The sequence below is a fragment of the Artemia sp. Qi Xiang Cuo genome, chromosome 3 (assembly GCF_049724085.1).
Source record: "Artemia sp. Qi Xiang Cuo chromosome 3, ASM4972408v1, whole genome shotgun sequence".
Taxonomy (NCBI): domain Eukaryota; kingdom Metazoa; phylum Arthropoda; class Branchiopoda; order Anostraca; family Artemiidae; genus Artemia; species Artemia sp. Qi Xiang Cuo.
The window spans coordinates 27,395,972-27,423,469 of record NC_142796.1 but is presented as its reverse complement, the minus strand read 5'-3'; the positions used below and the strand labels follow the sequence as shown (position 1 = coordinate 27,423,469).

Below are 27,498 nucleotides of genomic sequence, written 5' to 3'. Positions count from 1 at the left end.
AATTTGGCTGATTTTCGAAAAAAGGGGGAAAGACCCCCTAAAAGTAATAGAACCTTAAAGAAAATCACACCATCATATTCCGCGTATCAGAGAACCCTACTGTAGAGGTTTCAAACTCCTATCTACAAAAATGTGGAATTTTGCATTTTTTGCCAGAAGAAAGATCACGAGTACGCGTTTATTTTATTTTTTTTTTCCAGGGGTGATCGTATCGACCCAGGGGTCCTAGAATATCGTGGGAGGGCTCATTGGAATAGAAATGAAAAGTTCTAGTGGCCTTTATAAGTGAACAAAAAAAATGGAGGGCAACTAGGCCCCCTCCCACGCTCATTTTTTTCCCAAAGTCACCTGATCAAAATTTTGAGATTGCCATTTTGTTCAGCATGTTCGAAAATATTATAAGTATTTCTTTTAGGATGACTTAATCCCCCGAAGTTCTCGAGGGGAGGGCTGAAAGTTATGAACTTTACCCAATGTTAACATATAGTATTGGTTATTGGGAAGTATACAGACGTTTTCAGGGGGGAGTTTTTCTGGTAGTGGGGGGGGGGTCAGGGGTATGTGGTAGGATCTTTCCATGAAGGAATTTTTTATGGGGGAAGGGACATTGCTATGAAGGGGACGCCGGACTTCCCAGAATTATTTAAAAAAAGATCAGAAATTAAATATAAAAAAACAAGTTTTTCAACTGCAACAGCAGCAACATCAAAACTTTAAACGAACAGAAAATATTACATATAAGATTGGGTTCACCCCCTAGTCAATACCTCGCTCTTTAAGCCAAAGATTTTTTAGTAGTTTCATAAGAGCTATTTATTCTAATTAACGGCCTTTGTGATTAAGGGGTCATTTTTAAAGAATTGGAACAAAATTCGAGCTTTTGCTTAAAGAGCAAGGTATTGACTAGGGGGTGAACCCCTAATATACGTATTAAAAATATGTGAGTATAGAAGTTCGTTACGTAAGTTAATTCGTAAGTTACATATATTTATTACTAATAAAAACGCTCGTAAATAAAATTAAACAACTTTCGAGAAAGCCATTTAACCAAATAAAAGTAAATTAATATGAAAATTTTTTTTTAATTATTCATGTACGGTGAGCCAAGATCAAAACCTGCATTTATTCAAAAACATTCAAAAATTAAATAAAAAAAACAAGTTTTTTTTAATAAAAAGTAAGGAGCGACATTAAAACTTAAAACGAACAGAAATTATTCCGTATAAGAAAGGGGCTGTCCCCTCCTCAACGCCTCGCTCTTTACGCTAAAGTTTGACTTTCTCACAACTCTATTTTTTAAACAATTAAATAGAGTTTAAATATTGTTTAAAAAAATTTTTAAACAATGAAAAACCGTAGCATAAAGAGCGAGGCGTTGAGGAGGGGACAGCACCTTTCAAATACGGAATAATTTCTGTTCGTTTTAAGTTTTAATGTCGCTCCTTACTTTCAGTTAAAAAGACTTGGTTTTTTATTTAATCATAAGAAAAGATTAAAGGAAAGGGGAACTTCTTGGGAGGGTGTAAAGAGACAGCCGTCGAATAGATTGGGATAGAGGAGGAGCGTGTGTAGCAATTTTGGCTTCAGACGGCTTGGTCCTGCAGAGAATTATTAGTAGTAGTAGTAGTAAGTAATGTTAAAATAAAAAAATAGTTTATTCACATATTAAGTAGTCGAAAATACCAAATAATTACGAGGGAATTCAGTAGATCTTGAAACTGTATTTCACAATTCGAATTGCCGGTGAAAAACCGTCATATTATCTCCTGGTAGAATTCTATCCATGAAAGGCAAAATCAGCTTGGGTAACTTTCCTCTGAGTCTATCTCAATCTCTCTAAGAAGCTTTTATTTTAAGTAAAGGTGCAATTATTTGACATACGTTAGAAAAATATTCGCGAACGACCATAAAGAATTGACGGTAGTAATAGTAATAGCTGGCATAGTAATTAGATATATGAGCTTATTTATAAAATTTTAATACTTGCGGTTACAAACTTCATTGCATTTTCCAGATTTCAGAAGAGCTCGGCGACCAGGTAAAACGATGACAACATCCTTGTGTCATAATTACTAATCTATGCTATAATTACCACATATTTCCATGTGCACTAAATTAGGTTCTTTTCCTTCCCAGCATTTAACCACAAAATAACTAATTTTCTAAAGAAGCAAAAAAGTGTAGCTATGCTCTTGATTGTAATATTCAAGCAGAGCCAGAGTATAGAGTGGTGAATATATTTAACTGGGCAATAGCCACGCAATAAAATAATAAAATGGTATTTGAGAGGAAGTAAGATCCAATTAGTGTTTTTTGTGAAATGATTATATCATTTCTGATATATGATATATGATTAATGATATATGATTTTATATCATGCAGCAATACTCGTCACGAGCTATTTGTGGAATCTCAGCGTATTAGCGGGCAAAAAGTCTTTGAGCTAGAGATGACCGTCCAGACTCGCTGGTTTTACGCAGTCCGCTCTATTTCGAAGGTGAAGGCCAGATTTGACTGCATTGTTGCTGTGCTTCCCGCAGTCTCTGATAGTTCCAACGGCGAGGCAGCATGTGAAGCAAAAGGACTACTGGACAAAATCAACTCTGCCTCTTTTGCTTCAACTTTACACATAATGGAAAAAGTATTAGTCATTGTAAATTGTTTATCAGAGCAATTTCAATCCGGAAGTTTGTTGATTTATAAGGCACTTTCACTGATTTCTGGGACATATGAGACACTCCAAAAGCTGAGAAATGATAACGAATGGGACAACTTAAGCAAAAACATATCTGAATTCTTGGCTTTAAACGATATCCAGGAATCGAAATCTCCACAATCTAAGGCCAGTGCTCGAAGCAAGAGAAGTGAAGCCATTTCCATTCGATTCAAAGACTTTCTTTCAAACTCAACAACCGGTAAACGTAATATCAGTCAGCCAGTTGAATCAGACTGCGGTAAACTTCTGTACTTTGAGGTAATAGATCGTTTCACGAATGAGATGGACCAACGTTTCATGTAGAATATGCCTCTGCTCGACGCTTTATCTGCCTTCGACCCCTCAAGTTCCAATTTTCTCGAACTTTCGAAAGTGGAAAGAGTTATGTGTCATTATCAACAGATTCTCGGTGTCAATGACCATGCCATAGAATCCCAGCTTTCTCTTGTAAAGCTGCATCTGTCAAAAAGTGATATTTCAAAAATGGATCTTCTTCGAGCTATCGAAATCTTATCCGACCTCCCAGTTGCCTATTCTGCAGTGCTAAAACTGATGAAGCTAGTTGCTACTTTGCCTGTGACCACTGCCAGTAATGAACGATTCTTCTCCGCATTAGGGCGTGTGAAAGACTATCTGCAATCGACGATGGGAAACGACAGACTCAGTGATCTCATGATAATGGCCGTTGAAAAAGAGGAGGTAAAGAAACTGGATTTGGATAGACTAGTCGACGATTTTGCCAAGCAGTGACCTCGCCGCCACCCCCTGTTTTAGGTACGTTTGCTAAATATTGTTCTTTTTTTTGCACCTTAATTAAAAAAAAAATCGAAAAAAAATCCTTGCCCCCCCCCTACATTTTCGTGCCTTGGCGCCACTGCAGACCTGATTCATGCACATAACATTAAATTTAGTAGTTTTTTCTCCATATTCTGGAAATTTTTGTTTATTGTATAGAAGTGATAATATACAGATCTCAGACCTGATTCATGCAAATAACATTACATTTATTAGTTTTTTTTCTCCATACTAGGGTGATTTTTGTTTATTGTAAAGAAGTTATAATGTACGGATCTCAGACGCGATTAATGAATATAACAGTAAATTTGGTAGTTTTTTCTCCATACTAAGGAAATTTTTGTTTATTGTATAGAAGTGATAATATACGGACCTCAGACCTGATTCATGCACATAAAATTTCATTTAGTATTTTTTTCTCCATACTCGGGCGATATTTGTTTTTTGTATAGAAGTGATAATATACGGACTTCAGATCTGATTCATGCACATAACATTAAATTTGTCAGTTTTTTTCTCCATATTCTGCCGATTTTTATTTATTGTATAGAAGCGATAATATACGGGCCTCAGACCTGATTCATGCACATAAAATTTAATTTAGCAGTTTTTTTTCTCCATATTAGGGTGATTTTTGTTTATTGTATAGAAGTGATAATATACGGGCCTCAGATCTGATTCATGCACATAACATTACATTTAATAGGCTTTTTTCTCCATACTCTGGCATTTTTTTTTATTGTATGGAAGTGATAATATACGGACCTCAGACCTGATTCATGCACATAAAATTTCATTTAGTAGTTTTTTTTTCTCCATAATCTGGCAATTTTTGTTTATTGTATAGTAGTGATAATATAGGGACCTCAGACGGGATTTAAGTACATAACATTACATTTAGTAGTTTTTTTTCTCCATACTCTGGTGATTTTTGTTTATTGTATAGAAGTGATAATATACAGATCTCAGACCTGATTCATGCAAATAACATTTCATTTAGTAGTTTTTTCCCCATATTCTGGCGATTTTTGTTTATAGTATAGAAGTGATAATATACGAACCTCAGACCAGATTCATGAAAATAAAATTTCATTTATTATTTTTTTTTCTCCAGATTCGTGCTATTTTTTTTTATTGTAAGTAAGTGATAATATACAGATCTCAGACGAGATTCATGCACATAACATTTAATTTAGTATTTTTTTTCTCCATAATCGGGCGATTTTTGTTTATTTTATAGTATTGATAAAATACGCGCCTCGGACCTGATTCATGCACACAACATTTCATTTAGTAGTTTTTTTCTTCATATTCTGGCGATTTTTTTTTATAGTATAGAAGTGATAATATACAGATCTCAGACCAGATTCATGCAGATAAAATTACATTTAGTATTTTTTTTTCTCCATACTATGGTGATTTTTGTTTATTGTATAGAAGTGATAATATACGGACCTCAGACCCGATTCATGCACATAAAATTTCATTTAGTAGTTTTTTCTCCATAATCTGGCGATTTTTGTTTATTGTATAGAAGTGATAATATACGGACCTCAGATGTGATTCATGCACATAACATTACATTTAGTAGTTTTTTTCTTCATAGTCTGGTGATTTTTGTTTATAGTATAGAAGTGATAATATACAGATCTCAGACTTAATTCATGCAAATAACATTACATATAGTAGTTTTTTTTCTCCATACTAGGGTGATTTTTGTTTATTGTATAGAAGTGATAATATACGGACCTCAGACGTGATTCATGCACATAACATTTAATTTAGTAGTTTTTTTCTCCATATTCTGGCGATTTTTGTTTATTGTATAGAATTGATAATATAAGGATCTCAGACCAGATTCATGCACATAACATTTCATTTAGTAGTTTTTTTTCTCCATAATCTGGCGATTATTGTTTATTGTATAGAAGTGATAATATAGGCGCCTCAGATGTGATTTAAGTACATAACATTACATTTAGTAGTTTTTTTCTTTTACATTTAATAGTTTTTTCTCCATATTCTGGCGATTTTTGTTTATTGTATAGAAGTGATAATATACGGACCTCAGACCTGATTCATGCACATAAAATTTCATTTAATAGTTTTTTTTCTTCAATAACATTAAATTTAGTAGTTTTTTTCTCCATACTATGGTGATTTTTGTTTATTGTATAGAAGTGATAATATACGGACCTCAGACGTGATTCATGCACATAACATTTCATTTAGTAGTTTTTTTCTCCATATTCTGGCGATTTTTGTTTATTGTATAGAAGTGATAATATACGGACTTCAGACCTGATTCATGCACATAACATTTAATTTAGCAGTTTTTTTCTCCATATTCTGCCGATTTTTATTTATTGTATAGAAGCGATAATATACGGGCCTCAGACCTGATTCATGCACATAACATTGCATTTAGTACAGCTGGGAATAATTCTTGCCCAGGACCATAAAGGATGGCTTTCGCTGGTTTTTGAGAAAGGGCATAGAGTGCCTGGTGTTCCATGAAAATCATTATAAAAGTTTATCCTTTGGTTTCAGTACTAAACCTGCTAGGTTTTTGTGTTTATTGATGTCATTCTAGCACCAACTATTATATCCAATTCCAGCAATCTCTCCCACATCCTGGTTGGAACTTCTACAATTTCAAGCAACCATCCATTGCTTCCTGTGAGGAATTTAAATGTTAACAAAATAAAAGGGGCTTATCCAAGACCAAACCTGAGACCTGCTGCGTGAAAAGCAGACATGATGGCCACATCACTTCTAATTTAAATAGAATATAGATTAAAAACTGAGAATTAAACTAATAAAAGAAGAAAAAAAGTGATCGCAGAATTATAGAAGTTGAAAGAAAATACAACCATATATCTCTACCATTTCTTTCTTGTTTATTGGAAAAGTAAGGAAAGAATAAAATACCTCCAAAAACTCAACTGACTGTGGGATCTTTATTAAGTACAAGAAAAGATGTAAACAAAAATAGATCCTACCCTAAAATAAAAAATGAACTTTTAATGAGCTGGTGAAGAACATTCATTTGATCTTCATCATCATAACATAAGGATAACTCAACAAAATTGATAGTTTTGTTAGACTGTTACAAAGTTTTAGATAAATGATGGAAATTAAAAATATTATTTAAAAGTGAATTAGTATAAAGAGGGAGAAGGAGAATACAGAATAAAATCCATTCGTATTTGTTGAATTCAAAAACAAGGCAGAACCTCAAATAATTCTAATAACGAAGAAGGTGATACAATCTCAAAGATTCAACCTTCAAAAATGTTCAAATTTATTTCATTTTGTCAGAATCTCATATGAGATTTCGTTATAAAATTCGTTTTAACTTAAACTTCGCTCTTTTCTTCAATCGGAATTTTTTTTAATTGATTTTGGTTTATTTCTCTTTTTTTAAATTAATTTTGGCTAGTTTCTCGTTTTTTTTTTAATTTACAGAATAAAGCTGATAAATGGGCATTAAACAAAGATTTTACTTCCTAACTCTCTTTAAGTTTTCCACAAGATATAAGCAACTTTCACGTAGATAAGAATCCCATAGGGTATATTTTAACCGGTATCTTGGAAACGATGCATATAGAAAAGTGCCTGAAATAGTCTTCTTTTATTACATTGCATTGGTTCTCAAATCATTCACATTGAAAACCCTTTCCTGGATTCGTTTCAAAAAGGTGCAACATGCAAACTTTTGTGTTAAAATTTGGCAAAGAAAAGAGCCAAAAATGAAGGAGGAGGGTAGATGATGGGTTCCTGGTTCCATCACTAAAATATTTGTTCTCTCATAGCTATAAGAATCAGCTAAAGGACTAAGAGCATAGGTCTTTAAAAATAAATGTTAGGCAAAATCTCATTCGAAAATCAAAGGGCTATCAAATTGGGTGCTATCAAAGGGCAGGAACAAAGATTTGAGATGGACGCTTCAAATTCTGAACACACCAGTTTAAAAAAAAAGAGACTTTGGGCTCTATGTGTACATGAAAGAAAGGAAGAAATAGACTTTGATAGCAGTTACTAACGATCTCAACGATGCAACGGTGTCAAAATGCCCAATTATCATCCCCCATTAAGGGGGGAGGGGAATTGGGCAACCAGCAAAAAAAGGCATGCTACAAAAAAAATATGGAAAAATTATTGACACCTATTACGTCGTGTTTTTTTTGGATTGTTGCGTTCAAGCTTTTGCCTTGAAAGCTGTCACCCCTCAAACCTCAGCTCCTGCTCCCGAATGGGACAACTGCTGTAGGCAGATGTCGACAATTTGCTCATCGATGCCGGTGCTTCTATGTTTCTTCTATTTCTTGGAGGAGTTGATGTCAGTCGAGCTATCGACTCCCTTATTTCACGTAGCAAAATTTCTTCTTACTACTAAAACAGGTGTGGATTGTTGCAACATCAATGCTTTCCGTGACATGTGTTCTGACTTTCAAATACGTCTAAGCATCCCTCTTCTGAAATCTACGAAGTCGGCATCCTGAAATACCCAAATCCCTGTTCGGAAAGGAGCCCACCAAAACACAGCTAGAGCCCCAAGCTCAAGTCCTCTGTTTAGCAACTATGTTGTTGCGCTACAATTAACCATTTTCTTGCATTTCAAACACAATCAATGTCAGTCCCGTTTTATATTTTGATAACATCCTTAATGTCAGTCAAACGTTTGAACGATTTCTGATATTGTTAAGAATGCAAGACAAGTAACTGAAGATTGGTTTCTAAGTTAACGCTGGGAAATGTGAGTTCCTCGTTTTTAACTGGCAAAAGAGCAGCTCAGTCTCATTTGCGAGCCTTGGTTCTTCTCCGCTTCAGAAAGCAGAAAGCATCACATTTCTGAGCTCTCCAACAAGTCCAACTTTTTTTTTTACAATTGTCAACTCTTGACAAGTAGTACCTCTCGTAGAATTGCTACCGCATATACATCCATAGTTATCACAAAATTTGTCGTCCATCTTGCATACTATTGTAACTGCCAAAAATCTGGTTTTGGACTGCTTTATTTTGAATAAACCAAAAATCCAATTTAAAGTCATTTAGACATTTCCAGAATCTTCAAAATTCTTCTCAGAATCCTAAGTCGTAAATCAGAAGATTCCGATTCTGGAAAAAATTACTTTAAACCAGAATGTTGGTTTATTCAAATTAGAGAAATTCGAAGTTTAGTTTTTGGCTGATATGATAATATGCATGAAGGGCAACAAATTGAGCTTCAGCCAACATCTTGCTGCACCCCTTTTCGATTCATTTGCCCTCCCCTACATTCCTGGTACCCACAGAACCCTCCCTGGTACCCACAGTCGAGAGTTTGAAACATGAACTTGCTATGATTTGTTACTGATTTAAGTACAATTTCTATCTAAATGTTATGACCATGAGGTCAGTTGTTTTCATTTATGTTTCACCTTTTTTTGATCTTTGTTTTCCGGTGTTTGTAGTATTTACTTTTTAATAGGCTTTGCAACAAATTATAATAATAATACAAGCAATCACTCCCAACGGGATTTTTTTAAGGAATTTCATTAGATCTCAGAGACACTAACCAGGGGCATACATAGCTTCTTCACTAGGGAGGGGCATCCGATTTTGAGATGAAGGGCAGAGGGGAGAGCTGAAGTTATACTGGCAGTTCAGAAAACCTTACATTGCCAGTAGCTTCGATCATACCTATGACATCCTTATTAATAAGTAATCACCAAAAATCATAAATCATGAATAAGCTTCATCATTCATCTTCTTGGATCAGAGCTAAATCTTTCCAAGATATGATGGATAATTGCTTCTTGTTTGACTTTTATTCTGTCATTACAGCTGTTTATTTCCAGATTTTTCTACCATCTACCTTTTATCAACTGCTTTTTTAGCCATCTACCTTTTTTCAACTGCTTTTTCAACCATCTGCTTTTCAGCCATATCTAGTTTAAATTTGAAGTTCTAGGGGAGGGGCAGCTGCTCCCCTCTGCCCTCCCCTCCGTACGCCCATGACACTAGCAGTACATTATAATTTTAATTGATAGTTACAAAAATATTTGGCATAACGTATAACTTTTATACCAAATTAAAAATTTGCACCCCGTATAACGCTGGGAATATTCAGAATTTTAAGTGAACAGCAGAAAATGAGCGATTGTGAGTAATGTGATTACTACCTTAAGGTTGAAATATAAAACCCACATAAACGAGCATGTTGCAAACTAATACAACTGTTGCGCATACAAAGTTAAATGCTCATCACATTTAAGTGAACAGCAGAAAATGAGCGATTGTGAGTAATGTGATTACTACCTTAAGGTTGAAATATAAAACCCACATAAACGAGCATGTTGCAAACTAATACAACTGTTGCTCATACAAAGTTTATTTAATAACTTATAATAAAGCTATAAAGTAAAAAGGATATATAAAACTACAGAGGGTTATAATTACAAAAAAATAAATGTATTACGCTTCAAGAACTACAAATGCTGGATATGGTAACCAAAATATGTTTATTACGCTACCTCATAAAGGGAAAACTTCAAGTGTTTGGAGAATTTATAGGTAAAGTGACTATGATTAAGTTACTATGACTGAAACCAAGCTAAACCTGTCGTGCTTTCTGTTTTCATTCTATGACTTTAATTGATCTTTAAAGGGATGTAACTTGGCTATATTCTTCAAGATTAACCACATAAAAAAATATAGTTACTAAAATAATTATTTCTTATATTAATAATTTCCCAAAAAACTGGAAGGACAGGCTTCTTGAATGGTTTACTTCCCCTTAATAGTTAGCGAGGATTGGGACAGCCCAAGCCATTGATTTAGGTCTTACTCTTATATTTGCATGGATTAATGGCAAGGGGAAAAATCTGCTGCTTCACTTTGTAGTTTCTTGGGACATAGAATTGTTCAGCTACTATTTCTGCAATGGTGCAAATAGGATCAAATTTGTTGTGTTTTTTGCAAGCACAAATTGCAAACAATTACATTAAAAAAAAGGCATTCACAAGCTCAGACCGCACTCCACTTTCCAAGATATATTCCGGATATTGCCCTGGGTAATTGTTTTCGGAAATAATTCTTACGCAGATCTTGAAGAGGGATTTGTATCCATATATGAATATCCATATATCTGGGACGTTTTGCAAAAAGGGCCTCTTTTTGCAAAATGCCAAAGCGGAAAAAATGTCCACTTTTTTCCGAAAATGAGTTAAGCATACGGTTCGAAAGAGCTCAAAGAGATCTATCAATTGGTCAATTCAAAATGGGCTTATCTTTAATTCTGCCCGAGCAATAAATTGTTCCAAAAGAGCGAAATAAAGAGTGTACTTCTCTTATCTTTATTCAGATTGAAAAGTTTCAAGTTTTTAAAGTCTGATTTGTGAAATATTTTTTTATTGTGCGTTCTTATTTTTATTTTGCTCTCCTGTAAAATTAGGAAAGTGGACTTAGGCCCTTTTTGCAAAACGACACAGATATGTTCTAGAGAAAAGAATTAATCTATCTCTATTGATTGGGAGCATCTAGTTGGTTACCAGTGCTTCCGCTCTATTCCTGCAAGATTTCCGTTCGGTCTGCCTAAAAACCCTGAAAATTCTGAGAAACGAAAACAGAAAACCCGAATATTCTTCCAACACCGTGATGGTTGAAAATCCAACAAACTTACGAATTCCAACCAAAACAATCAAGCTTCTCATTTGTATAAATTTCTCGAATTGTTTTGTCACTCAATGCTGGAGGCAGAAGGCTTGAGTTAACTCGACTCTGACACGCAGCCACGCAAGAGGTCCTTTGCTCCGACACAGATTTTTACGGTTAGGTTGATATGGACCATGGATCTTAAGGACCAGTCTAGTACAGGTTCTCTCCGAAGGAAATATAATAATTTCTTGGACATTGGTAGAATGAACTGATGATCTTGCTGAGAAACCATGATATGGTGTCGACTTCAAAAATTCTTTGCTGCTCAGTAGTATTTATATGTTAGTATCAAAACAGGTATTCACACTTTTGAGCGAATTCCTATGATTTATTTTAACTTCTTTCAAGATCGAAAAGATCCGCTTTAATACAGCGTTCAAAATGGCAAGGTCAGACAATATTGCAATAATTACGCCGGGGAATCTTTGCGTACCATTTGGTAATTTTATTGAACCTACATAAGGCCCAAAATTAGAGACATATGTCACATTTGGAAGGTCAAAAATCATTACACTCCGCCATTCTTCAGCTATCTTTCTTCCATTTTACGACGATGTACTATATCTCAGAAGAATCTTTTGCTGAAGACCGATTGCACCTACATCAAATGCTTTCTTAGGGTCAAAGATTTTGCATTACGTAAACAGTTCATCCACAAGCGAGAATCACTTCCTGATTTACTTCACCACCTCCACATATGACTTACGAGTATATTCATAGACGATTTTCATTTTACGTTTGTCTGCTTTTGTACTTAGATCTGATTGCAAGATTTGAAAAAACTCGTAAAAAGCCATTCCCAAGTACATACCTTCAAGCGGAAGGCATTCTCTTACTCTGTCAGGGTTGAGATTCAAAGGCGAGGTTGGTCTGACGTAGCTTCTCTTAATAATTTTTGGTCAATTTTCTCAAAAGTGTCTCCACCTCTAATTTTATTTGGTGGGACAATGTTTTTTAGTTTGGAAAAGAAGACTAAAATCTGTAAACAATTCCAGTACACAGAATTGGAGCTAAAGATGCATCCTTCCAATGCAGTGGATTTTTTCGGGCTCGAGTAGCTCTGCCATTTGCGTGAGTGATAATCTTTTCCTGCTAAGCTCCAAAAGTTGCTACTAAAAGCGCCCCAATTATGTGATTGTTGCTCAACACACATCCAAAGAGAAAGCAAACGTGTAAGACCTGGGGCAAGCACATTTAGGACAGGGGCGGCAGTAAACTTCTGAAACAATTTGAACTCTAAGTACTCAAGCTGAAGTTCTTTCACACAGTAGGACATAGATCTTCCAGGTGCATTGTCGATTATTTGCAAGCATAAAAAGAAAATAAATGAATTGAATAGCTCCGGTACTTGACACAAGAAACACATGGTATTTTTCTTTGATTCTCCCATAATTGGGTTATCATACCAAAGATATCTGCATAGAATCCAGCCCAATTCTCTGTAAGTATATTTCAATCTTGAAGAACATTGTGAATTTGGTTTAAAATTGTTCCCGCTTTCCCATCACAACACTTAAGTAACTCAACCATATCTAGGAAGTTTACTTGGCTTTGAACAAATTAAATAAAAAAAAACAAGTGTTTTAAACTGAAAGTAAGGAGAAACATTAAAACTCAAAAACCAGCATTATTCCGTATATAAAGGTTTGTCCCTCCTCAATAACTTGCTCTTTGCTCTAAAGCTGTTAGCACTTTTAAAAAAGCTTCCTATTCTAATTAAACGGGACCTGTGTTTCAATAGCGGTTCTTAAAACATTGGGACAAACAGTCAAACTTAAGCATAAGGACCAAGGTATTGAGGAGGGGGGCAAAACTTCATATACGGAATAATTTCTGTTCATTTTGAGTTCTAATGCTGCTCCTTACTTTCAGTTAAAAAAAACTTGTTTTTTTATGTTTAATTTCAGTTCGTTTTTCTAATAATGCAGATAATACCTCCGTGATATATACCCTCCCCTCACGGAAAATCTCTCCGTGAAAATTTCATCCAACGTAAAGTAAACCTCCCCCCCCCCGTCCAGTCTCCTTCAGACAGTTCGTCTTTGCTGAAAATCCACCTTCCTCGCAAAATTTCTTGCGGACGATTCAGCCTGAAAAATTAGCCTTAGCATACTTTCATTTAAAAAAGACTTTAATCTCTAATCGGTTTCTCAATAATTCCGGGAACGCCCCCTTCCTTAGAATTTTTTTCTGGAAATCCAACCATGCAAAAATAGCCCCCGGATACTTCCTCCGGAACATCTCCACATGCAAACTTGAGTTGGCAAAAAGAAAGTAAGAGAATTGAAAAGAATTTCATATAGGAGTTCGGTCAAATCTCCCCAGTGTAAAATATTCCCTGGAAAATTCAACCCACCCTAGAAATTTCCCTCCCCAAGGAAAATTCTCCCAATGGAAATCACCCCAAGCACAAAATACCCCCGCCCCCCTCCCGAAAAATGTCTGTATACTTCCCAATAACAAATGCTATACTTCCCAATGGGCACATTTCATAACTTACAGGCCTCTCCTCACGGACTGTGGGGGTCATTTTACCCCTAAAGACATAGTTATTTGATCTTCCAACATTACTGAACAAAATTTATATCTAAAAATTCTGATCAGATAACTTCGGGAAGTAAATGGGCGTGCGAGAGGGGCCATTTGTCCTCCAATAATTTTTGTCACTTATAAAGGGCACTAGAACTTTTAATTTCCGTTCGAATGCACCCTCTCCTGATCTTCTAGGACTATTATTTCAATATGGTCACCCATGAAAAAAAAAACAACAACAAATAAACACGCATCCTTGATTTGTGTTCTGGCAAAAATAGCAAAATTCCACATTTTTTGCGTATAGGAGCTTGAAACTACTACAGAATGGTTCTCTGGTACGTTGAATCTGATAATGCGATTTTTATCAGGATTCCTTGAATTTTGGGGGATGGGTGGAATTATTAACTGCTTCATAGTTAAAAAGTCCTGGTGTGCCACAAATTCTAGCAACATCAAGACTAGGCAAAGCCTAGCCAAACTCTTTTCAATAAGCATGGCTTAGAATTATCTTTCAAAGAAAAGAGCTTTACTGAACTAGGTCCCAACTTGAAATCTTCACAAAGAAAATGGAAGTGAAGGTTGGGCAAAAGAGAGATGGCAGACAAGTTCTTATTCTTGCCTAGACCATACTCCTCACTCCCTAATCTTGCCAATTCTTTTAATCCCTTTTTGGGAATAAGAATTAATGGGAGTCTTTCTCTTTTATTGGAACAGTCAAGAAAGCAACACTTTCTAAGGTCGAATGCTCATTTATTTTTTGGCTCATTTTTTGACGATTATTAACACATGTTCTTTATTTTTTTTTAAATTGGCTGCAAACTTTCTGATAAACCAACAGTTATAAATTGAAAACCTTATAAATAAGGTTACTCCTTAAAAATTGCTCCTTACTCCTTGGAAATTGATTTCCCAGTTTTTGCAATGTTTTTTAGACTTATATGGCTGTGTATGCTTCCATTTGACCTATTGAAAAAAAAAATCTGTTTTCATTTGAACCCTTGCATAATAAATGAAATAATAGGTAATAGATTCGCCGTGGCATTTAATAAGATCCAAGGAATCTAATTAAAAGGGAGCACACACAAAAGCCAAATTAGGCCAGTAGCCTATAAGAAATCCAAAAATACCCAAGACAAGGAAAAAATCCCAATGGAAGGCCCTGGGTCTATAAAAATATTTCTATAATTTCCCAGGGAATTTGATATCATTTTCTTCCGTCTCCGCTTTAAATAAAAAAAAAAATTTTTTTTGGCATCCCTGCTTTAAATTAAAAAAATATTGAGGTATTATCATTTAAAAATGATAGCTGTAAAAAATTTTCTTCCTGTAAAAATTTTTCAGAAAAAAGATTGTATTTTCTTTAATCTATCAGGCGTTCAATAATTATGTACTAAACATTAAGAAAATGTATCTAAAAATAGCAAAGGGAAACAAAATTTTATAGACTTACGATTCAGCTGTCGAATTAATCTGTTGGCTATCAATTTCAAAATCCAACTGAACCTGTATAGTGTATGCGTTATCTTCAACTCAAAAATAAAATTCGTAACTACGAATGATGTAAGAATCTTATAGTAATTGGAAAACTACCTTCGAAGTGGTTTAATCTCATCAAACAGCTTATCGTAGCAAACTGTAGGTAAGGAGTGACTCCGCTCAATAGTAGCTAAAGCTCTAAAAAACGGATATCAATTTCGATACTAATAGATACGTCAAGAGAATCGGATTTTTATGCCGATCTCAAATATATAAATTTCATCAAGTTACCCATCAAAAGTTACGAGCCTGAGAACATTTGTCTTATTTTTAAAAAAGGGGGAACGCACCCCCTAAAGTAATAGAATCTTAATAAAAATCGCAACATCAGATTCAGCGTATCAGATAACCCTTTTGTAGAGATTTAAACCTCCTATATGCAAAAATGTGGAATTTTGTATTTTTTTCTGCCAGAAGAAAGATCACGGATGTGTGCTTATTTGTTTTTTGTTTTGTTTTTCTTCCCAGGGGTGATCGTATCTACCTAGTGGTCCTAAAATGTGGCGAGAGGGCTCATTGGAACGGATATCAAAAGTTATAGTGGCCTTTTTAGGTGACCAAAAAATTGGAGGGCAACAGGGTCCCCTCCCACGCTCATGTTTTCCCCCAAAGTCACTGGACTGAAATTTTTAGATAGCCAATTTGTTGAGTATGATCGAAAAATCTAATAACTATATTTTTAGATGTAAAATGACTCACCACAGTCCCCGAGGGGATGAGCTACAAGTTGTGAGCTTTGACCATTGTTTACATACAAATTTTGTTATTGGGAAGTATACAGCCATTTTTTGGGCGGGGAGGGGGGTTGCTCTGGGGGTTGATTTCTAAGGAGAAGATTTTCCTCTGGGAGGGAAATTTCTGATGAGTGAATATTCTTGGGAAAATTTTACACTGGGGAGTTTTGACAGAATTAGCATACGAAATTCTTTTTAATTGCCTTACATTCTTTTTACCAAATTTTTATATGGAGATGTTTCGGGGGCTCTTATCCACGTGTTTTGTTTTCTGGGAAATAATTTCCACGGAAGGCGGCATTTATGGAGCGATCGAGAAACCGATTATAGATTAAAGTCTTAATCCAATGAACTAATGCTAAGGAGAATTTTTCAGGGTGAATCATCCACAAGCCATTTTACAGAGGGGGTGGGGGTATTCTCAGCGAGGAAGGAACTGTCTGGAGGGAATTTGACGGGGGGGGGGGTGCACTTTATGTTGCATGAAATTTCTACGAAGGAGTATTTCGTGAGGGGGAGGGGTATATTTCATAGAGGGTGAGCCAGATTTACCAGCATTATTTAAAAAACGAACAGAAATTATGCCATATATGAAGGGTTGCTCCCTCCTCAATACCTTATTCTTTACGCTAAAGTTTGACTGTTTACTAAAATTGAAACACGGGGGCTGTTTAATTAGAATATGAAGCATTTTTTAAAAAGTGCTAACAGCTTTACCGTAGAGAGCAATGTATTGAGGAGGGAGAGACCCTTCATATCCGAAATATATCTGCCAAAATTAATATGCAAATTGTGTTTTAATTTTTCATGCACGGTGAGCCAAAATTGAACCTGCATAAGTTGAAAAACGTTCAGAAATTAAATAAAAAACAGGTTTTTTTAACTGAAAGTAAGGTGCGACATTAAAACTTAAAACGAACAGCAATTATTCCATATATGAAAGTGGCTATCCTCTCATCAATGCTTCACTCTTTACGCTCAAGTTTGATTTTTTTTACCCCTCTACTTTAAAAAAAAATCAAAACTTTAGCGTAAAGAGCGAGGCGTTGAGGAGGGGACAGCCCCTTTCATATACGGAATAATTGCTGTTCGTTTTAAGTTTTAATGTCGCTCCTTACTCTCAGTTAAAAGAAACTTGTTTTTTTTTTTATTTCATAAAGACGACACTTTTGTCAACATATGAAGAGCCGTGTATATTGCAATTGTATCTATCTGGTTTATATGCAAAGTAACACAAGAGACGAAAATTAACGAACAAGAGAGTAGTAAAGAATTATGGTAAACAAAGTAATATTTGGCAGGGACAGTCACTAGTGAAATATCTCTAGAGGTGGCATCGTGATTGGGTGATTTTCAGAGATTCGAAGAGTCAAATTTTTTTTCGGGGTGGCACATAGATTTTCGAGGAAATCCCCGAAAATTCGGGGATAGTGCAAGACCTGCTTGATTTCTAATCAGGAAAATCAAAATACTTAACCACACGAGAAAAGAACGACTTTGTGGTTGACGCAATAAAGAATTGCCGCAAAAATAATTCTAAGTCAGCCGAACGCCACCGCCTCTGCCGGCGGCGGCGCGCCGGCGCCATTGTAGTACTTTGGCGGCGGTAAACCTGGCCTCTTGTTGGCGGCGTTCAGTCGATACGCCAGCGTGGCGCCGGGGGTCTAATCCTGGGTGTGTACGAATAGGCCAAGAGTATTGAGGTGAAATTTCGGAGACTGAAGGTTATGTTGAGCTAAATCAAAAGACAATATAGTTTTCAATAAAACACAAATGACGCAACAAGCTTTAGACTTTACGGTTGGGGAAGGGTTGTACAAACTTTACGGTTGTACAAACTTTTGTTTGTAGTAATTTTTGTTCGTTTTATGTTTGACTTGAACGTTCAATATAATTCTCACTTTTTACTCAAGTGTCTTCTGTCGGCCTGCTACTACGCCATTGATTTACTGATTTCCACTATGAAAAAATGCAGCCGTTAAGAGGTGTCATATTAACTGGGAGAATTTTTTGTTTTAATTTTCTGTTCTTGTAAAATAAATGAGATTCTTTTTTGTATTTATTGATGCTTCAGAAAGAAGAAAGGGAAACTGAATCCTGAGAACTAGATATTAGACTGTAGACCTATCTATAGGAAATTGAACAACGCTAGTGATGGAAATACAATAAAAGAACGGGAAATCCAGCAAACAAGATGGAAATCCAATAAGGATCTTAAAATCCAACATGTTGTTTTGTCAACAAATTGAAAATTCAATTCGGGTATGGGAATTAAACATTTTTGTTTCTCAGCAAATTGAAAATTCAATAATGAGCATGGAATTCCAAAATGGTCTCTAATATTTAATTTCAGCTATTGAAATTCCAATTTTGTTGTTGATAAACATTACAAACAATTTTTGTTGAATCTCAAACAATTTTTTTTTACAGTGTATCTCTATGTTTTCTATAATGATTTGTTTAAATTATGTTCGTTTTGGGTCTCATTTATTCTTTCATAGTTAATTTCTGGTCGTTTTGGGTTTCAATTGCGATATAATTTATTTCTGCTGTTCTTAAGTTTAATATGACTCTACTTTTCTTTGAAAAGCTTCTTTTTCGGATAGTTGTTTTGTGATAATTATATAAAAACATGAGTGGGACCTATGTCAGTGGGACCAGGGCAATGCCCCTCATCTCGTGTTCTTGAACATTAAATAGAGTCGCACTGAAAAGAAAATTATCCGTTTCCACAGCCAACCTCAAAACGATTCCAGATATTACAATAAATAAAACTATCAGTTCCTTGCACTAGAAAAAGGTAACTGAGCCAAGGCAACCCAATTTCTAAAGAAACAGGGATTCGTTACACTATAAAATACAAGTACATGTTCTTTAGGTAAAGTCTTTCTTTCTCTCTTTTCTTCTTTGGAGTCTTATAGGGTAGCGTTGGCCGACAATATGGGGTTAGACTTTCACCAAAGTTTACACTTCGGTGCAATATCCTATGATTGCAACAGCAGGGCACATTCTTTATTAAATATACCCACCGTAAAGAAGAGAACATTTTGTTGAGCTACCAAAAATAGGGGTAAGTAAAAATATGTTATATGGCTAGTTCCCTTCTCCATCTTGCAGACCCTGATTCAGAGCTATTTTAGACCAGTTTCTGGGAGGTAGTATCGGCTACTTTGCAGTAGCGCCAATCATTGGAAATATAGAGAGGGGGAGCAAGGATTTTTCTCTTTTTTTCAATTGAATAAACGGAAAAAAACAAACCATTTTTCAAGATCTATGGGGAATTTTTCCATGTACTTTTCAAAATCTAGCGCGAAACAGCAAGATCCATAGAGAATTTCTGGAAATTCTTGCAAAGGGATCGGTGAAAGCATTTCTTGGGGAAAGTCTACTTGACTGTAAGTACCTGCCTACCAAAAATTTCTCGTTTTGCTATTAAAAATATATTTCCTGAAGAAACGTAAGTAGCAATATTAAAAGATATTCATTTTAAGCTTGACTTCTCTGTTTATTGTAAGTTCTGTTCGTTTTAAGTTTCATTTCTTTAGATTTATCATTTTTATTTATATAATCTTTTTTTTAAAGATTTAACATCTTTTTACACAAAAATTTCTTAAGTAAACAGAACACTGAAAAATACTCATTTTTTTCGTGAAAAATATTTTGTTTTTAATTTAATTTTACGAAAGGTGAGCAAAAAAATGAGCTTATACATATAAATAAAAAAAAAACGAAGCAGAATTCGACAAATATTTAATAGACCAGAAATGATTAATTATCCTTCCATTACAATACAAAAAATGACCTTGACAAACTGAATAAAGAGTTCAGTTTATATAAAGTCTATGAGTAAATCATTTGAAGGACTAAAAAAAAATTCATCGACGTAGCGAACAGAAAAGCCCAGCGGGTTATTAATCAATTAAACGGATATAAAAATATTTTAAAATATTTCTGAAAATCCTAAACAGAACAAACAAACAAATAAAATACAGAAGCTAGTAGATAAAAATGACAGTCTCCAAATAACTTTTTCATACTTGTTTTTAATTGGACTAGAAATTTCTCCCAAGGAACGTATCCTAGTATTGGCTGAGCCCCCAGCCAAAATATGACAATTGATCAGGTCACCATAAGGAGAGTTAAGGATATAGTAGCAATGAAGACAATTGAGAAAGGAATGTACTGGGAATACTTATAGATTACTACATATTTTATAAAACCCAAAATTCTTTATATTTTTACACCGAAGGATTATTTCTGAGACGATGCTCTAGCGCAGCCTAAGTTAAGAACCATGTACCTCCCCTCTACTATTTTTTTTACTTATTTTCCCTCCATTCACTTGTATATAAGGAGTGGTTGTAAAACCTTCGGAGGGTGGTAATTTTTCTGAAAATCGAAAGTTCTAGTGCCCTTTTAAGGACTGCAAACATTTTTTTTTTAACTAAAAATGATTTGTGCTTCGAGCAGTGGCTTTTTTTATTCAGCACAACATAAAGAAGGCTCAATTTTCAGGTGAACTAATATTTTGTCCCCCTCTTGTGACTTGGGGTCCCCTTAACCAAATGACTTAAAAAGTATTATACTCATCGAATAAATAATTTTTTGGCACCAGTTTTGGGATCCGAACGACAAACTTAATTTCTTTTTAGTGAACAAAGGTTCCCTGGGCTTCCATAGGTACAGGAGCTTACGGGTGTAATATTCAAGCCGTTCGACGAAAAATATTTTTGGCCCTTTTTCGGGATGGAGCCAATACCTTTTTTCTGTTTTTCTGGTGAACTGGAGTCGTTCCAGTTCACAAAGAAAAGTTTTGAAACAATTAGAAGAAAAAGTTTTATGCTCTTTTTGGACCCCATTTTAGAGAAAATCATGCCCCTTACTTTTTACCTAATGTTATTAGGTCCAACCTAGGCCAGGGACTTTCAACTGTAAGTTTCAAACTGATTGGAGCAAACTTTTGTCGTCCCATTCCTGGGCTTGTTAACACCCTTCTCCCTGTAACAAAATCTTCGGTCCCCTTAGCCTAGACAAACATTCTTGAAAGTTTCAAGACAATTGGAAAATTAGATTTGGACCGTTTTACGGATCTAATAGTATTTGGAGGACCAGTACTCAACTAATAGAAAACTAATTACACTTTTCTGGCCCAATTTTCTGGGTGGAGGGAGTGGTAAAATGTTCCTTTCAGTTTATTTAGTGTATTTTGGGTCCCCATGGCCCAAGGGCTTTATAAAATTAACTTTGAGGCGATCAAGTTTCCCCTGCTAAGGGCTCAGTTTTTTTTTCGGGAGGGGGGGGGAGAGAGCAAATGCAATATAAATTAAATTGTCTCTATGAATTAGGGTTCCATGGCTCAGGGAGTTACCATAATGTTTCAACCCGTCCATAGAAAAAAAAAGTTTATTGGCCCTTTTTCAGCCCTTTATCGAATCCTATTTTCGGGGTACAAATATTTGTTTTCAATTTTTCCTTCAGCCTTTGGCCAGGGACTTATATATAAGTTTCGGATATAAGGATATAAGTCTTGGGCTTTCTACGATAAAAAAGTTTTTAGTCTTTTTTGGTTTTATTTTTGAAAGCACCATGCCCTCAAACAATGTTTGTACATTATTTACTCTTGATACAAGGGGATACGAATGTAAGTGAAACTTTCCATGAACAAAATCTATTGGCCCATTTCAAACCCCCCTCTAAAAAACGTTTTCTTTACCAGGGAAATAATCCTTAGAACTTTTGAGGGAATCAAACGCAAAAAACAAACAAACAAGCCCCCCTCGTCCAACTATAAAACGTACCTAAAATCAACCAGCAATTTGCGAAATTTACATCCCTTGCCCCTGGGTTAAGGGGGGGTTCATGTGTTCCCTGACGTCATGTCCGTTCAACGTTACGACAACTTAGAAGAAAATGGTAAAATTGTTTGTAAACATTTGGTAAATATAACCAATATGTAAAATTACAATTGGGGTTAAGGGCAAAGAGGGTATGAAGAACGGCACAGAAAGATGGGTATTGCCCTTCACTTTTGACTGTTAAAAAAACACTAAAACTTTCAGTTTCCAAGCAATTAAACTCCCTTAAAAAATTTTACGGACACCCCTTCCGTTCCAAGTAGTCAGGAAAAAAAAGAAGAAGAAATAATACACGGGAAGTCAGGAATAAGATATACGGAATTCCATATAAGATATACGTATAAGATATACATATATAACGTATATCTTATTCCTGACTTCCGTATAAGATATACGGGAAGTCAGGAATAAGATATACGGAAGTCAGGAATAATAATACACGGGTGGTGTATAGCTCCTTGCGTTACCTCTGAAACCTATTCCTTTCATATACATAGAAAATCTATAAACTAAATTCAACTAAAGATTTAAGCTATTTATTTAGTTTTCAGTAAAGCACAAATGACCCTTTGAGTTCTTTCAGGGGTTTGGGGTATGCAAGAACACAATTATTTTTGTAAAAATTTCAACATAAAACATTTTTGACGATCTATTTAGCTTTACTGTTTGAAAGAGACATTATTTCCGTCACATCAGTATCCCTTTTAAATCCCTACTTTTTAAATGTTCAGAAAATCAATGGGTTAAACATTCCAGTTTCAGCAATGATTTTAGTTTTCAGAAAAGCGCATACAGCACTCTAACCTTTTTTTTGGGTTTCGAGACGGTAACATCACCTTTGTTGCTGGTAATTTGTTTGTTCCAAGTTTACCTTTGTTGTTCGTTTTAATTTCCCGTTGGTTCTGAGTTCTTGCTGTTCAGTCATTTTAGTTTCTATACAATATAAGTTTAACAGCTTACACAAACTTATTTCTGTTCGTCTTAATTTTTAAAGGCACATTAACGTTTAACAAAAGCTATGTTTCTTCAAAATTTAATCAATTATTAAGAAACACTAGGAACTACGAATAAAAGTAGTGTTTTACACCGCTTGAACTCCAAATCTCATCCCGTCAAACATTGTATTATAAACTGAAGATAAAGAACAACATAAAAAAAAGCATCCGATTTGCACTTCAAAGCCCATACGGGAGGGCTTATACGGCCCTCGAAGGAGGGAGGGTATATCGGATATTTTTATGAAGACATTGATTTCCTAAAAATCAGAATTGTATTAGTCGCTTAAACGTCTAAAAACTAAACCCTAAAACAATCATAAGCAAAAGTTTCTTGCACTAAAAATAGAAACGAATTGGGGGATAGGGGGAGAACTATCTCCAACTACAGTCGAGGGATACCCCGTAATTTATGAAAAACTTAAAATATAAAAAGTTGGCTACTGGGGCACAACACTACATTCTTTTGTTTTTAAAAATCAAAGAATTATCTATAAATGACTGTGAAACTGTTCGTGGCAACGAACTGCAAGTAAGGAGCGACTTAACCCGAATGTAACTGAAACTATAAAAAAAGGAATTCTGATAGCAGTTAATACATCAAAAGAATCAACTTTTGGGATTACCTCTAAACATACGAAATTCATTAAGTTTAATGTCATCCATCAAAAGGTACAACCCTCAGAAAATTTGCCTGATTTAGACAACAGGGGGAAACGCCCCCAAAAGCCAAGCTATCTTAAAGAAAATCAAACCGTCAGATTCAGCATATCAGAGAACCCTACTGCAGAGGTATCGCGCTCCTATCTACAAAAGTGTGGAATTTCGTTTTTTTGGTCAGAAGAAATATCACAGATACGTGTTTATTTGAGGGCTCATTCAAGCGGTAATTCAAGGTTCTAGTGCCTTTTTTAGGTGAACAAAAAGATTTGAGGGCAACTAGCTCCCTCTAACACCCATTTTCCCCCACAGACTTTCGATAAAAATTTTTAAGATATTCATTTGGTTCAGTATGGTTGAAAGGTCCAATAGCTATGCCTCTAGGGATGACGTAACCCTTCACAAGCCCTGAGGAAAGAGCTGTAAGATTTGACCAATGCTTAAATATAGTATTTGTTAATGAAAAATACAAGAAAATTTTTAGGGGGGGGACCTTCAGCGGGGATGGTTTGCCAAGAGCAGAATTTTCCGCGGGGAGGAAATTTTCAGGGATTCATAGACGGAATTCTTTTTATTTGTTTTAAGAGACTTCTCAGGGAGGGGGGGGGGGTTCCTGAGAGAAATTTTAAGCGGAAGAGGAAATTTTTATTGGAAAATTTTCCACCGAGGGATTTCCAGTCTGATTTGAAAAACAATCAGAAATTAAAAAAATATCTGAATGAAAGTAAGGAGAATGGCCCGGAGGTAATTTTCGGGGGGGGGGGGGAGGATTCTTAGATATTAGGGAAGATGTCCGGAGTAAGATTTCAAAGGGGGAATTTTACGCAGGAAGAATTTTCCTTGGGGGGGATTTTCTGCGGGAGGAATTTTTTATGGGGGGGATTTCTCGGGAAATTAATTACGGAGGGGGAGGGGAATTTTCTGGCACGATTTGAAAAAAGATAAGAAATTAAAATACTGTGCAAAACAATTTCTGTTCGGTTTTAGTTTTAATATTGCTCCTTGCTTTCAGTTAAAAACTTGTTTTTGTTTATTTAATTTTCATCTAAGAACAGTATTTAACTTTCTTTTTTTTTAATCTAAAAAGATGGAAGTGTAGGTTTTTATTATTTTCATTTGTTTAATCTTGCTTTTTATGAGGAAAGAAGCCTAGTTAGGGGGGACGTAGAGCACATTCCATACGATGGAGTAGGGAGGGAGAAAAACGGATTTAAAAAAGCAAGAAACAGGTAAACTGTTTTTAAAATACAATATCACAAGAGAGAAATAGAATCTTTGGATTTCAGGGGGAGCATGAATCCAAGTTCCCATTCTGCGCACGTGGTTGATTAGATCCCTAAATACCTGTTGCGTTAGATGGTGAAGCCTTGTAGCACTGTTTGTGTCGCCTTCATTCTTGGCTGTTATTTTAACAGAAGCCGTATCACCATAATAGTAGTCAGATCCAGACGAGAAAGCAAAGCAGAGCTGATTCAGTGGAAATATGGTGACTTCTAGCAGCTTGAAAACAGTTCCGCATATGATGTTCCAGTCTTCCGTGTCAAAAAATGGACTGCTCTTCAGAAGAATGTGCCTAAAATAGTTTAGCATGCATTGGTATGATTTGAACAAATGTTACTCTGAGATTAATGAAAGATCTTTTTTGTAAGCATTTAAATAGTTTTGATAATAATATTAAATTTACAGTTGAATTTGAGGATAATAATAAAATACCTTTTCTGGATATTTTATTAATTAAAAGGGACCTCCATTTTCTTTCCTAGATTTACAGAAAACCTACGCACAATGATAGGTATTTAAATTTTCATTCTTGTCACCCTATGTCGGTGAAAAGGGGGGTTGTAATTTCACTAGTGGATAGGGCCTTTAAAATCTGTTCCCAGGAATTTCTGGATTCAGAATTGTTATACTTGAGGGATATTTTATTTTGTAATAGTTATCCTATTAAGTTCATTGATAAAATAATTGAAAATAGATGGGCCAAACATAGTAGTAGGGTTATTGAGGTTTCTCAATCTTTAAATTTAGTTGTATCAAAAAGCTTCATTTCATTACCATATGGACCTGGGTTGGGGGAGAAACTTTCACGGGTTTTACGTAAGTTTGGTATTGATACATGTTTCCAATCGCTGAGGCCAATGAGTAGTTTTTTTTAGTTCTGGTAAGGATTTAACTCGGGGAAATTTAGTAAGTGGGGTGTATAAAATTCCGTGTTCTTGTGGGAAGTTCTATATTGGTAGGACTCACCAACAATTTGTTGAAAGGTTTATTGAACACCGTAATTCAATAGAAAAAACCCAACAATTAAGCAAGCCTCCAGAAACTTTCGTTTCAGCTTTAGCAGAGCATATTTGGCTTCAACCAGATCATTTTGTAAAATTTGATGAAGCCTTGGCTATTTCTAATGATAAGGGGTACACCCAATGGGCCAGGGAAGCCATAGAAATTAAAAAACATATGTTTGCTAACCTTTCCATAAAGAGGGACACGGGTAATTTAAATATTGACCCAATTTATGATAACCTTCTAAAGAGTGAATCAATTGTCAATAAAGGAGTTAAGATTTTAACTAATCACCAGGGGATTATTTTACCAGCTAGGCCAAAACAATTTGCTTCAGTAATAGCAATGAAAAGGATTATTTCACAACAAAATAATCAAAGTAATTCACAGTTTTTTTTTTATTTTTCCACAGTTACTATGGTGTCCTCACTGAAGTATCTCTATTATAGCATCATTTCCCTACGTGGATTAGTTTGCGCCGATTGTACATTTTTGTTTTTTTTTTTTTGGTGGTGGTTTTATTGGTTTTTAGTTTTTTCTTTTTTTTTTTGTGTCTTTCGTGCTGAAGACGCCTTTTTTGTATACTGGCTAAATTTCGGGTTTGTTTTTTTTCTGTTGTTTTTCTTTTCTCTCCACGGGCCAAATTCTCGTTTTTTTTTTTTTTTTTTTTTTTTTTTTTTTTTTTTAGAGATTTTTCTCTTTGTTGGTTTTTTACTCTGAGATTATTTGAACAAATGTTACTCTAAGAAAAAAAAGGAAAAAAAAGAGATTGAAAATATGACATATGGAACTTAAAACGGACAGGAGTTACTACGAATAATGCATGAAGCCAAAAACAACCAAAACACTTTTTACTGTTTCATTCTTTTATGTAAAAAAATGGACAATTCTATTGGAGAATGTGTCTAATGTATTTTAGTGTACACTGCTTCGATTAGTATTCACTTATTTGAAGGAATGCCAATCTAATAAAATAAGAAAGAAAAAGTATTGAAAATTTGACACATGGAAAACTTACAACGGACAGGAATTACTATGAATAATGTTCAAAACCAAAAGCAACCAGAAAATTAAATGAATAATCACCACTGGCACGTTCGTAGAAGTTTTTTTCGCGGCATGGGGGTGGGCAATAATAAAAACACAATTATTTATTGAAGATTTAAATAGAAAGTCCCCAGATATTCGAAAAAAACAGGACTTTGGGGAGGGTCTAGGCCCAGCCCCCCCCCCCCTGCGTACAACTGTGATCATACCAAACATAAAACTAACAAATATGAGCATAAATCTAAAAATGATTAACTCTAAAACTTAAACGATAAATTTAGATCTTATAACAAACAGAAATTACCATATATGAAAGTGGGACTACTCTCCTTCTAAATCACCTAAAGACAAGAGTGTCATTTGCACTTTAGCGATAAAAATAAAATAACAGTTTCTCTTTTGTCGTTCTAACATTGAAGACTCAAAACTATATGAGAATTTCGGGAATTAATATCGTTTATATTTTAAACAATAAATCAAGTTAGTCTGAAATGTAGTGAGTTTTTATCCATTCCATATTTTCTTCTTTTTAAACACTTTTTACACTATCTTGAATCTTGAATCTTGCTTAAGAAATTACCCAAGTTACTTTTATTAGTTCTATTTAGGTACCAATTTCTATATATTTGAATGAAATAAAA

General features: G+C 34.9%; 1 protein-coding gene across 1 annotated transcript in view; it reads right to left on the bottom strand.

The window, feature by feature from the left end:
* The window catches only part of LOC148953949 (brefeldin A-inhibited guanine nucleotide-exchange protein 3-like), a 53,567-nt gene extending 28,450 nt beyond the window's left edge, over positions 1-25,117 (bottom strand). Inside the window, exon 1 of the mRNA XM_089086034.1 lies at positions 24,872-25,117. Within this exon, the coding sequence (XP_088942160.1) occupies positions 24,872-25,117 (246 nt within the window). The remainder of the gene's footprint in view (positions 1-24,871) is intronic.
* Between the last annotated feature and the right edge of the window lie 2,381 nt (positions 25,118-27,498).